The sequence below is a fragment of the Bufo bufo genome, chromosome 1 (genome assembly GCF_905171765.1).
Source record: "Bufo bufo chromosome 1, aBufBuf1.1, whole genome shotgun sequence".
Classification (NCBI taxonomy): domain Eukaryota; kingdom Metazoa; phylum Chordata; class Amphibia; order Anura; family Bufonidae; genus Bufo; species Bufo bufo.
In genome coordinates, this window is record NC_053389.1 from 194,359,975 (window position 1) to 194,373,030 (window position 13,056).

Consider the following 13,056-nt stretch of genomic DNA (forward strand, 5'->3'; position numbering starts at 1 on the left):
CCTATCCACCTGGAGTGAGACACTACAGCTAGACAAATTCATTGCAAGGTAAATTGAAGCTCTGGTTATATGTATAGGTATGAGTTCTGGTTGGGTCACAGTTTACAGCCTTAATACAGTTTTTCAAAAATTAAGTTACTTTACCGGAATACCCCTTTAATGCTGTGTCAGCAATTAAATCGCATTATTTGTATGATAAAAAGTTATTTGATTTTCCAAAATCCTTTCTGTATCATGTTTTAACATCTCTGCTTGCTGTCACTTCATAGGAACACTCACTTGAATTTTCTTACTGAATGACAGCAAGCAGAGAGCTTGAACTTGCAAGGAATTAATACAGAAAGCATATTGGAGAAATATATACTGTAGTGCTACATCTTTTTGCACGTACTATGACTAAATTTCTAATATCTGCAATAGGGTAATGTCAGTTACCGAGCATAAAATAATATGTGAAGACAACCTTAGCCCGTCTCATGTATTATCTGCATAGACAGAGTGGCTGGGAATTTCACAGTGAGATCAGAGACAAACGCGTCAGTCATTGGACGGAGTCACCAGGGGGAAGTCACTGAGTGGGAAGGAATTTCCAGTAATTGAAACTGAAACTCGTTGTGAGAGCTGAAGCCAGTGTAAGAAGCAGCACTGATATCTTCAGGTAAGAAATACCGGGTTATAATATCTTGCCTATATTATACTATACAAGACAAGACTGAGGAATATTTCATACCTGTATGCCAACTCACATTGAATTTCTTTAGAAAGTCAGGAGCACAGCCACCTGTCAGCTGTATGGCTGTATGCAGACTGCTTCTGTCTCATGAATGGTAGAAAATTACAGATTGTCCCTACACTTTTCTTGTCATAGCAGACAAAATCCAGAGGTACTGGTGAATGTCAATTCATTGGTCTTCGATACGACGCGTTTCAAACCATAGAGTACCATTATCAGATACAATGAGACATGTGAATATCTCAATGTACCTGGTCAAGGGGCTCTATGCCTTGAAACACGTCGTATCGGAGACCAGTGAATTAACATTCACCAGTACTTCTGGATTTTGAAGGCTGCACCCTGTATTAGACTACACGATCACATGATCATACCTGTTTTGCATTCCGCAAATTGGGGATCCGGAAAATACTGATCTTTTCTTGGGCCTCATTGTAAAAATTACTAACGAACGCAAAACAGACAAGAACAGGACATGTTCTATAATTTGTGGCATTAGTGACATCCTTGTGCTGTCCGCATTTTTTGCAGCCCCGTAGAAATGAATGAATCTGCATGCAATCCGCAAAAAATGCAGATCGAATGCGGAATAAAAATATGGTCATGTGAACTTAGCCTATATATATATATATATATATATATAAGCCTATGAGGTGCTCTGTGAATGTCTCTGTGTTATGTGTCATTGAAAACAATATGGTGGAGTCATTGGGCCAGATTTATCATTAGCTCAGGTCAGAATAATGGAGTGAAAAAGTCCCAAAAAAGTCCCAAACGCTAAAACTGCGCACAAATTTGCGACTTTTTTCTGCTCTGCACTATGCTCGCCAGTTTTCTGAAAGTGGGCGTGTCTTCTTATGTAAATGAATCTCTAGACAGATTTACTATTGGGACTATTTAAAAAAGTCGCAAAAAAGTCGCAAAAAAGTCCCAATTTCACTCCAGTGAGGACCATGCTTATCTTATGAGACTTTTTAATAGAACATGCGACTTTTTCATAAAAACGTGCGACTTTTTCGTAAAGATGTGCGACTTTTGTAAAGCTGCTTACTGACGGATAAACTGCTACCGTCAAACCACATTTATTACAGTCTTAAAGGGCCGATCATAAATCTGACTTGGCTAAAACTGACTTTAGCCATATGTGAAAGTGGAGTGAGCTGTCAGAGGAATGATAAATCTGGCCCATTGTGTCTATGTATTATGGAGTATGGTTTGAAAAGCCCATTTCATGTGGTAATAGTCACATTTAAGTTACTAGAATGATTGGCTTGATCCATCATTGCAAGAGACATAACCAAAAACTGTATGTATGAGAAAGATATATGATTATAGGCTATCACAAAAGCAGCTTTAATCAGCATCTGAATAGTTAAAAGATTTAAGAGTTTAACAGACCTTAACTTTAGCCATGTAGGACCTGCATTATACAATACATAATGTGCTGTACAATAGCAGTGCCTTGTAGAGACATGTCAGCCATTCCAGTCTGCCCATTTACTTTTTTTCCCCCAGGAATGCAAAAGAGAGGGCGCTGTGATAATGTTAGTTTTCTGTTCAATATCAGCTCATTGTAAGAATTTACATATAAAATAAATACCATTTGTAGACGTAGACACATTTAAAAGTGCAGTAAATAAGTTAAAAAATACATAAAATAAAATAGTCATAAAAGTATAAAAAAAATGTATCTTTTTAGATTGTTACATGTTTGCCTTTTAACATGAAAGGGATTCTCAAGACTTATAAATAGAAAGTCTTTCTCATAAACACATGATGTCCTTGAATTTGTAAACTATTTCATTTACAAACTGCATTCATTCCGCCCCCTGAGAACAGATCTTAGGAAACAACTTTGACAATTGTACAGGTGTAGGTATATACCTTGTGTAGCTGTGCTCCTTGACATGTGCTCTAATCTAAGAGACCAAATTGACACAGGTTGCCTTGTGTATGCATGCTCCCCGTGTCTATCACTGTGTTTTCCTGACGTGCACCCTGAGTACTACCAGTGGGCATTCCCCTTCTTACTGGGTAGTGTGATGCGTGCTGGCTGCGGCCCTGTGTATGTTCGTGGGCCTGTGTATATGACACTATTTTCCCTGTTTGTCTCAGTTCATGTGGGGTCAATGTTTCTTTGTCTGGGTGTGGTTTGCTAGGTGGTCAGATGATCTTGTTCTGCTATATAGTCATGTTAGCTGTGGGCCTAGGGGTCTTTGTCTGCAGCCTTGTTGGGTGCAGGTCCTGCACCAAATTTGGGATTATTCCATCTGCCATGTCTGTGTGGTCACCTAGTGAAACATCAAGGTCACCTTGTCTTTGTCTTAGGAGTAGTCTTCGCTTGATGTTTCCTCGCATTCATATTTGTCTGGGAAACAGACATCTGTTAGTCTATGTGTGCAGCTCTCACTAGGACCGCTATGTAGCAGTGCCCGCATAGAGTCTAGTCATCTGCCAGTTCTGTGTCTTGTTGTGCAGCTCTGTCTGTTCGCTCATGGACTAACTCCGCATGGGGAGCAGGCATCTGCTAGTCCGGTTCTGTGTCTTGTTGTGCAGATCTGTCTGTTTGCCCATGGACTAACTCCACATGAGGAACAGGCATCTGCTGGTCTGGTTCTGTGTCTTGTTTTCTGGTTACCATTATGTCTTGACTAAAAAGTGTCCTGTGTTCTGGTTGGGTTCCTGTTCGTGTGCCTGGGTTCCAGTCTAGTCTCGTGTTTGTCAGGACCGCTGATGCTTGCTCCAATGTCAGTCTCTGCAGGTAAGTGGCCAAGTGCAGCAGTACCATCCTGGAGGTGTGTCCTGGGGAGCCCTCTGATAAGTTCATCACCACCACCGGGCTCTGTGAAGAACTGGGGCTCACTTAGTCTCCACCCTCTGGCCTTGGCCCCAAGACAAACCAGTGCACTTGGTCCAGTGGTATTATCAGCCACTATATCCTTACCTGCTGTCAGGGGTGCACCACCAATGAGGTGAGGAAGCACCAGGTAGGGGCAATAGGGGGGCGGCAGAAAGGCCATGGCCAATGAGAGCTTCCAATATGGAAATGCTCATCTCTACATATTCAACTGCATCACTGTACTCAGGACAGCAATACAGTTGAATGCCACGATGGGGCATGGGAGCAATGTCTCCCTGGCCCACCGTTTCCTCTAATAGGCTTTAGTCCTATAAGAGGCCAGTGTCATCATTATCACGCTGCCTGAGCCTGGCTGCAAAGAGCTCAGGGCACAGACTAGAAGAGGTCTGTGTCTTGCACTGTATCGCTGACAGCAGAATGGAGGTAAGTATTTGAGTTTATTTTTTTTATGTGGCAGCATGCTGTTGGACCGCAGTGGGTGGGGGTTATTATTTTGTAACTGGAGAAAACACTATGGGGACATTGCAGCTGCAAATTAGAGCATTTATGTACTGGCACACATTATAAGGGGGACACTATGGGGACATCTGTTCTACTGTGGTCACTAAAAGGGAGTATTTTTTTGTACTGACACACGTTATAAGGGAGCATTTTTGTATTGGCACACGTAAGGAGGTATTTTTGTACTGCCAAACATTATAAGGGAGCATTTTTGTACTGGCACACATTCTATGGGGACATTTGTTCTACAGGGGGCACTAAAAAAAATTTTTGTACTGGCACATGTTATAAGGGGTTATTTTTTGTATTGGCACACGTAAAGCGGTATTTGTGTACTGGCACACATTATAAGGGAGCATTTTTGTACTGGCACACATTGCAAGTGGGAATTATTTTGATTGCAAACATTATAAGGGGTCATTTTTTGTACTAGCACACATTATAAGGGGGTATTTTTTGTACATGCATACATTATAGGGGGCATTATTACTACTGGGGGCACTATGGGGGCATTCATAACTTCAGCGGAACCACCCCCAGCTATAGGGCTTATTAAGAAGGCGACAATAAATGTGGCCCTGTATGTCTCCTAAAAAGTTCTAATCTATTTTCTGCTTGTGGCATGTGTCTATACTAGTTCATGAGATGTAAAATAATATCAAACATTAAATATTTCCAAAATCAACTAAATGTATCTTTTATTTTGCTGTATGATTGTCCTGCACTCCCTCATATCCATGCATCTTTACCAAGGTTGTTTTAAAAAAAAACTAAAACAGTATATAGCTGAAGCCTATTTCCCCTGAATTCATTTGAAGCCCGTTGGTGCAAGGAAAGGAGTCATTGTAGAATAGGGTCCCATTTAAACGAGGTAATCTTGCCGTATGATAAGAATTTAATTTCTACTCATATTCATTTATATAGTGAATATAGCATTATATTATATTCACAATTTAAGATCTATGTATACAATGTCTGCAGAGTTGTTGCATTGTGTTTGGTTAAACATTAAATTTCTTGGCAGACCACAGCATAATAGATCATCTTTAACAGAGTGGAGATGAGCTCTCAAAGGCCACGTATTATTCCCTGGCTCCTCGACCAGATTAACAGTCAAAAGTATCCTGGTCTCAAATGGATAAACACAGAACAAACACAGTTCCGAATACCATGGAAGCACGGCCTGAGGCAGGATCGTTCAGAGGAGGATGTGAAAATATTTGAGGTAATGAAGTGGTGATGTAGTAACCTGTCCCTAGCAATTATTTTGGTCCATGGTCATTTTTTGTATGTTCTTTAAACTGATAAAGCTAATATAAAATTTACATGAAAAGTGAGTGCAGCCCTAGCCCTAGTTACCATCTCGAAGGTTTTTCCAATGCCATGGGAGATGAGAAGAAGAACAAATGTTCTTTTCATGACACCATGGCACCAATCAGATGCTCCATTTCTTGAGATACATGAAACAATCTTTGACATGCCTACTGCAACTCACATGGTCAATTTGAGGTATCCACTTAGTTAAAATCTAATAAAGAGAGTGGCAAGATTTCAACATGTTTGGTCGGCATACAATTTATGAGAATGATATTAATGACCCTACATCAGGTTTAATAAAGCCCAAATAGTGGAATATGGTGAAAGTCTGAGGAACAGCACATTAATTAATCTAAGTTTCCTTATAGGTAAATACATGGTGCTTGGAAGTAGAATTGGTTGAAAACTGACTAAACTATTTCTAACTAGTTGAATAGTCTATAACAAAACACCATCATAGGAAGTGGTGTATGGTAACTTCATAACTAGCTTTTTTGGTTACTAGTAGGGTGAATAATTTCTTCTCTCTCCCTAGGCCTGGGCGTTTGTCAGCGGAAGTTATGACCCTAACATAGACGTACCAAACCCAGCTGTGTGGAAAAGAAATGTCCGCTCTGCCCTTAATCGAAAAACCGAAATTCGTATGATTAGAGACAGAAGCTCAGACTCTACTGATCCACATAAAATTTACGAGATCATCAGAGGAAATATTGCAGTTGGTAAGTTCAACTTTCTTACTCCATGAGGTGGTCTGCTTCAGCCTCCCGTAGCCATAGTGAAGATCCCTAATTATACAGTATAGTGTCTCGATTTTCTGGACTGCTGTTACCGTCCTTGCTAGACAGGTAAACTTGATAAATTACCACCTAAAACGAATCATGTGCTAAGTGATCCAGTCACTTGACTAGACCTACACTCCACCAATGACCTATGTCCAACCACTCAGAACTTTACATTTGTTGGCTTTGTTCTGCAAACTTCCTAAAAAAGGAGAAATCCTAAATAGATACATCTGTAGTGTCTAAGCACTGGCTCTAATTGTCCTGATTTCTGTCTCGTCTTCTGTGGCACATCAGTCTGAACCTTGTTACATCCGCACTGTGTGAATTTGACATCCTCAACCTGATGCAGCTGCTGATCTATTACCTGATAACCAGCTCCATCTCTGGATTCTGTACCATGTAAAATCATCAGTTGAAGACTCTGGTCTCATTAGTTCATAAAATAAACTTTTGGAAAATCTATTTGTGCTAAAGTTCTGGGACTAGAATATGACTGAACAGAACTTTACAGGAAAAGGGAGTCCAAACAGTTAACAGATCAACTAGAATTTTTATGCCCATAGGCCTTAAGTCGCCAAATGCAATGACAAACATTGGCTGGAATGGAGGAAAAGACTAACCTTTGGACTCAACTCTTTTGACCTAAAAACGTACTGGGAGATTTATCAAAACTGGTGCAAAGAAAAACTGGCTTAGTTGCCCATAGCAACCAATCAGATTCCACCTTTCATTTTTCAGAATTCTGTTGGATAATGAAAGATGGAGTCTGATTGGTCACTATGGGCAACTAAGGCTATTTTCACATTAGCGTTTTTTGCGGATCTGTCATGGATCTGAAAAAACGCTTCCATTACAATAATACAACCGCATGGATCCATCATGAACAGATCCGGTTGTATTATGTCTTCTATAGCCATGACTGATCCGTCATGAACACCATTGAAAGTCAACGGGGGACGGATCTGTTTTCTATTGTGTCAGAGAAAACGGATCCATCCTGACACACAATGTAAGTCAACGGGGACGAATCAGTTTTCTCCGCACCACATCGCGGACAGAAAAACGCTGCTTGCAGCGTTTTTCTGTCCTCGATAGGGACGCAACCAAACGGAACTGAATGCATTTTGGTGCATTCCGTTTCGTTCAGTTCAGTTTTGTCCCCACTGACAATGAATGGGGATAAAACTGAAGTATTGTCTTCCGCTATTGAAAACCTATGACGGATCTCAATAACGGAATTGAAAACGCAGATGTGAAAGTAGCCGGTTTACCATTACACCAGTTTTGAAAAATCAACCCCCATAGTGCCAGTTGTAAGGTGTCGTGGTGGTGTAGTAATGGTCAGTGGATGTTTTGTTCTTGACTACTTAGTTATATTTAAAGGGGTTATGTAATCAGAAAATGAACTAATTATTTAAATCATGTTTTTATGTTAAACATATTTTTTTATAATTTTTGGTGGTTATTTTTTAATTTTCCATGTCAATTCTATATTACAAACCTATAAAATCCTGCAGTTTTCGCACTGGCCACTAAACCTAATAATTGGAGTCACTTCTTTGCCTGTACAGATCATTTTACTGCAGTTATCTGCTTATTACAGGCTGTTAATAATACGATACAATACAACTTTATTGGTCCATAGGGGGAACTGCATTACTAGTACTGCAGATCAGACACACCAGATACAGCACAAATAGTTACACAATTACATATAATTAATTACACACGATTATCAACATATCCATGATACCCTAATGAAGAACAGACGTAATGCCCAACATCCCCTTATCTACTGTGACAATTTTTTATAGTGCCCTATTGAACATGAAAATTGCTTTGGGTAGAAAGGGATGGTTGAAATAAGTGTTTTCTCTGTTGCTGATGTAGCTTCTGAAGATTTGTGCAGAAGTGACAGCGCCAGTCCAACTACTGACACAACCAAATGGAACAGCCCAGGAAGCCAGATCACTGTGGTTAGTTAATTATTTTTGTTTCTACAAGGTGACAAACAACCCTTAGGCTACATTCACACGTCAGTATTTTTCTATAATCCGATTTTCGGTCCGTTTTTTGCGGATCCGTTGTTCCTGAAAATGTTTCCGTATGTCATCCGTATGTCATCCGTTTTTTGCGGATCCACAAAAAACGGAAACATGTATAAATTTCAATAAGCAAATAAAGTTGTTTGGATTTCTTTTAAAAAAAATAAAATAAAAATAAAAATGTAATTTCCAGGAACGGATTCCGTATAAAACGGATGACATACGGAATGACATCCGTATGTCATCCGTTTTTTGCGGATCCATTGACTTTGTATTGTACCAGGATCCGATTTTTCAGGAAAAGAATAGGACATGTTTTATATTTAAACGGACATGCGGAACGGAACAACGGAAACGGACAGCACACATTGTGCTGTTTGTTTTTTTCCAGGACCCATTGAAAATGAATGGGTCCAGATCTGGTCCTGATCTGTTCCGCAAAAAACGGAACAGATCAGGAAAGAAAAAACGGACGTGTGAATGGACCCTTAATGTAACTTCCACAAGATGACTGCAGCACCAATACCTCTGCAGGGTTAGCAGGCCAAACGGCCATATGCTCTACAGGAATTCTCACCAGCTGACAGTACTATTAAAGGGGTTTTCCTAGACTTTTATACTGATCACCTAATCTCTGGATAGATCATCAGTATCTGATCAGTTGGGGTCCGAAATCAGGACTACCGCCAATCAGCTGTTTGAGAAGGCACTGCACTCCTCAGAGCACCGCAGCCTTCTCGCAGCTTAGCCTAGGCGAGTGATGTGACGTTCATTGGTCACATGGCTTAGACGCAGGTCAGCATCATTGAAGTGAATTGGGCTGATCTGTGATCCCAAGCACAGCCACTATACAATGTAGAACTCTGTGCTTGGTGAGCAGAGAGAAGGACGCGGTACTACTGCTGGCACCGCTGCCTTCTTAAACAGCTAATCGGTGGGGGTCCTGGGTCTCCACCGATCAGATACTGATGGCCTTAACAGAGGAAAGTCTTGGAAAACCCCTTACAGACTGTATAATATTGCTGCAATAGCTGAACAATTTGTACTTGTATCTTGGTCAAGGTTGTTACTAGTGTTGAGCAAATCGAAGTTCACGAAGTGGACTTCAATCCAAAGTTCAGGGAAGACTCGATTCGCTGCGATGCCGACTTTCTTCATGCTTAGTGGTAACTAATAAATTTTCCCTAAAATGGCGTTAAAAAAAAATCATATTCAACTCATTCATTTGAGCGCAAAGAGTCTGCCGCGGCCATCTTGATTGAAGATCCCGTGCGAAATCTTGTGCACAGCGACGTATGACGTCATCACACACCGTGCAAAATTTCACACTGGATCTTTAATCAAGATGGCCACGGCAGACAGCGAGCAAATGGATAAGGTGAGTATTTTATTTTATTTTTTACAGATTAATCTCTGACAGCCCTCAATGGTCATTTAAGATGCCATGATCAGGGATGAACACGGCATCTGAGGGGTTCAATGATGGGGGGGGGCGACACCATCGCTGTTCCCCGCCAGTATGCCCCCTACTCAAAAAGAAACGCACTTCGTGACAAAGTAATTCGTCACAAAGCAAATTTCTTTGTTAAATTCATCGAAGCAGCTGAATCAAAGTTTTGAGAACTTCGCTCATCTCTAGTAGTTACAGCAATGCTAAGACTGTACTTTGTGTGTTTCACAGGGCAGAAATCTGGCACAAGGCATGACGCAGATGCAGATCTCTAATGATGAAGGTATTTGTCAATAGTATTATTATTGTCACCACTATCATCACTATTTTATCGTTATTATACTTAAATGTTAGGTTCACCTTTCCAACCTTTTCATGGTCCAATGCATCTAAAATAAAAGAAAATTCAAAACTTTGCAGTTAGTTTTATTACATGGTGAGTTGACAATAAACCTAAAGGTGCCCATACACCGTCAAGAGCTGTTGGCCAAGCAATTGCTTAGCCGTCACATATCGCTCCTGATTCCCCCATACACATAGACGTGTATGTGTTGTCAGTGGATAGTGTGGAGAAAGCCGCTGCCAGACGTCTCTAGTGGCTGTTGATCTGGCAGTACAAAAGGGTGGTCAATGCTGTTCAGACACAGCATATTATACAGGGTGGGCCATTTATATGGATACACCTTAATAAAATGGGAATGGTTGGTGATATTAACTTCCTGTTTGTGGCACATTAGTATATGTGAGGGGGGAAACTTTTCAAGATGGGTGGTGACCATGGTGGCCATTTTGAAGTCATCCATTTTGAATCCAACTTTTGATTTTTCAATAGGAAGAGGGTCATGTGACACATCAAACTTATTGGGAATTTCACAAGAAAAACAATGGTGTGCTTGGTTTTAACGTAACTTTATTCTTTCATGAGTTATTTACAAGTTTATGACCACTTATAAAATGTGTTCAATGTGCTGCCCATTGTGTTGGATTGTCAATGCAACCCTCTTCTCCCACTCTTCACACACTGATAGCAACACCGCAGGAAAAATGCTAGCACAGGCTTCCAGTATCCGTAGTTTTAGGTGTTGCACATCTCGTATCATCTGAAGGCAATCGTCTATGCTGTGAAGATACGAGATGTGCAGCACCTGAAACTACGGATACTGGAAGCCTGTGCTAGCATTTCTCCTGCGGTGTTGCTATCAGTGTGTGAAGAGTGGGAGAAGAGGGTTGCATTGACAATCCAACACAATGGGCAGCACATTGAACACATTTTATAACTGGTCAGAAACTTGTAAATAACTCATGAAAGAATAAAGTTACGTTAAAACCAAGCACATCATTGTTTTTCTTGTGAAATTCCCAATAAGTTTGATGTGTCACATGACCCTCTTCCTATTGACAAAACAAAAGTTGGATTCAAAATGGCCGACTTCAAAATGGCCGCCATGGTTACCACCCATCTTGAAAAGTTTCCCCCCTCACATATACTAATGTGCCACAAACAGGAAGTTAATATCACCAACCATTCCCATTTTATTAAGGTGTATCCATATAAATGGCCCAGCCTGTATATCCCTGAGAAGACTTTCAGAAATGGCAGCTGGAACAGACTGCCATGTTAGCATGAGAGAGAGGCGGAAAAATAGGAATGCTAACTAGCGGAGGGGGGTAATGAGAAGGCATGCTTCATAATAACTGAGCTCTGAACTTGTAAGGCTACATTCCCACTGCCAAAAGGAGTTCCAGCAGGCTGTTTTGGCAGAAAACAGGCTGCTGGAGCTCTTTAGATCTGGCACTGCCGGATGGTACTGAAAGCCCGCCAACCCCACTATAATGGGGTCAGGTGGAGATCTGGCCAGACAAATACTGCTGCACACATCGATTTTTGCCAGCCTATTCCCAGCAATGTCTGCCAGACCCACAGCCACAGAGGTGAAAGTAGCCTTATTCCGCAAACAGGCAGAGAAAGCAATGAAGCAATGCATAAATAAATCAACAACACAGTGTAAAATCAACTTCTTCCAAAATATTGTCCACTGACCCCCGTGCCGTTTTCAGAAATGTTTTTTTGTGTCTAGATCTGTACCTTGCTGCTGAAGACTTGCAAAGCCCATTTGAAATATCAGATCTAGACTGGTATAATGACATGTTGTCTCCTGATTTCGCTGGTGCTAGTGCCAGTCCAGTCTGCCATAACAATTCACCATATCCAGTTCATGAAGAGCAGTCTGGTAAGTACAGTATTAAGGTGCATCTCTTCTATAAAAACCATCATGTAATTGTCAGCACTTGAATTGTTCTCTTCTTTTTTATTTCTAATATCCACATTTTATTCACTTTTTATATAAATGCCTCACAGTTTTCAGTATCTCTGCTTGCCGTCATTCATTAGGAATCTTCATTTTTTTGAGCAGTGGACATTTTCTACACTGTTTCAGAGACTTGCTGAAACTGTAATATCCATTTTAAAGGGATTGTTTGACTTTTAAATGGCCAATAAGTCTTGAAAAACAAGAAAAAATGCAGATTTTCTACAGTCAGAGAGGTGCCTCCCTCCTCCATCTTTGGCTGGGGACTGACTGTGCACTAGCATGACCTCACACCCAAAACAGGAAGTTTTGGAAAGGGGCAGAGCTTAGGCTCCATTCAGACGTCCGTAGTGCATTGCCGATCCGCCAACTGCGGATGCGCAATACACCCGGCCGGCACATAGAAATGCCTATTCTTGTCCCCAATTGCGGACAAGAATAGGACATGCTCTATTTTCTTGTGGAGCTGTGGACTGGAAGAGCGGGGCCGCGCTCCAGAAATGCGGATGCGGAGAGCACATAGTGTACTCTCCGCATCTCTTCCGGCCCCATAGAGAATGAATGGGTCCGCACCTGTTCCGGATAATTGCGGAATGGATGCAGACCCATTCTACGGACATCTAAATGGAGCCTTAAAGTGGATTTCCAGTAATACTGATTTTTAAGCAAGTACGCGCAGACCTCCCTCCCCTGCTTGTGGCCACATCACTGCTAAAGCCAGTCATTGGCTGGATCGGTGCATGTGACCATGCACATACACTGCCGGATGTAAACAGTGCACGGACCAAAAGATGGAGAAAGCATAGGCAGCTAGGAGGACCGGAGTGGCAGGTAAGCATGAATCTTCTATTTCATGGCAGGCTGCAGGCGCTTACTTAAAAACCAATATTTCGGGAAAAAACCCTTTAATAGACATACACTTCGATGGACACTCAGAGCACAGGAAAGTTGGTAACTGCAAAACTTCAGCGGCCTCTTATAAAACCTGCCCCTGTATGTTTGCAGGTGTACTATACAGTACCAGGGTACTGACATTACAGAAAGTGTAACTCAGCTTTC

General features: G+C 41.2%; 1 protein-coding gene across 2 annotated transcripts in view; it reads left to right on the forward strand.

Moving 5' to 3' along the window:
- Positions 1–567: 567 nt before the first annotated feature.
- IRF3 (interferon regulatory factor 3) overlaps positions 568–13,056 on the forward strand; it is a 35,163-nt gene continuing 22,674 nt past the window's right edge. Inside the window, exons 1-6 of one of the 2 annotated variants that reach the window (XM_040433944.1) lie at positions 568–658; positions 5,148–5,319; positions 5,947–6,130; positions 8,084–8,169; positions 9,920–9,971; positions 11,767–11,919. In XM_040433944.1, the coding sequence (XP_040289878.1) occupies positions 5,155–5,319; positions 5,947–6,130; positions 8,084–8,169; positions 9,920–9,971; positions 11,767–11,919 (640 nt within the window). In that variant the 5' untranslated portion in view covers positions 568–658; positions 5,148–5,154. Of the gene's footprint in view, positions 659–5,118; positions 5,320–5,946; positions 6,131–8,083; positions 8,170–9,919; positions 9,972–11,766; positions 11,920–13,056 lie in introns of both variants that reach the window. The other variant, XM_040433948.1, reaches the window with a different exon arrangement.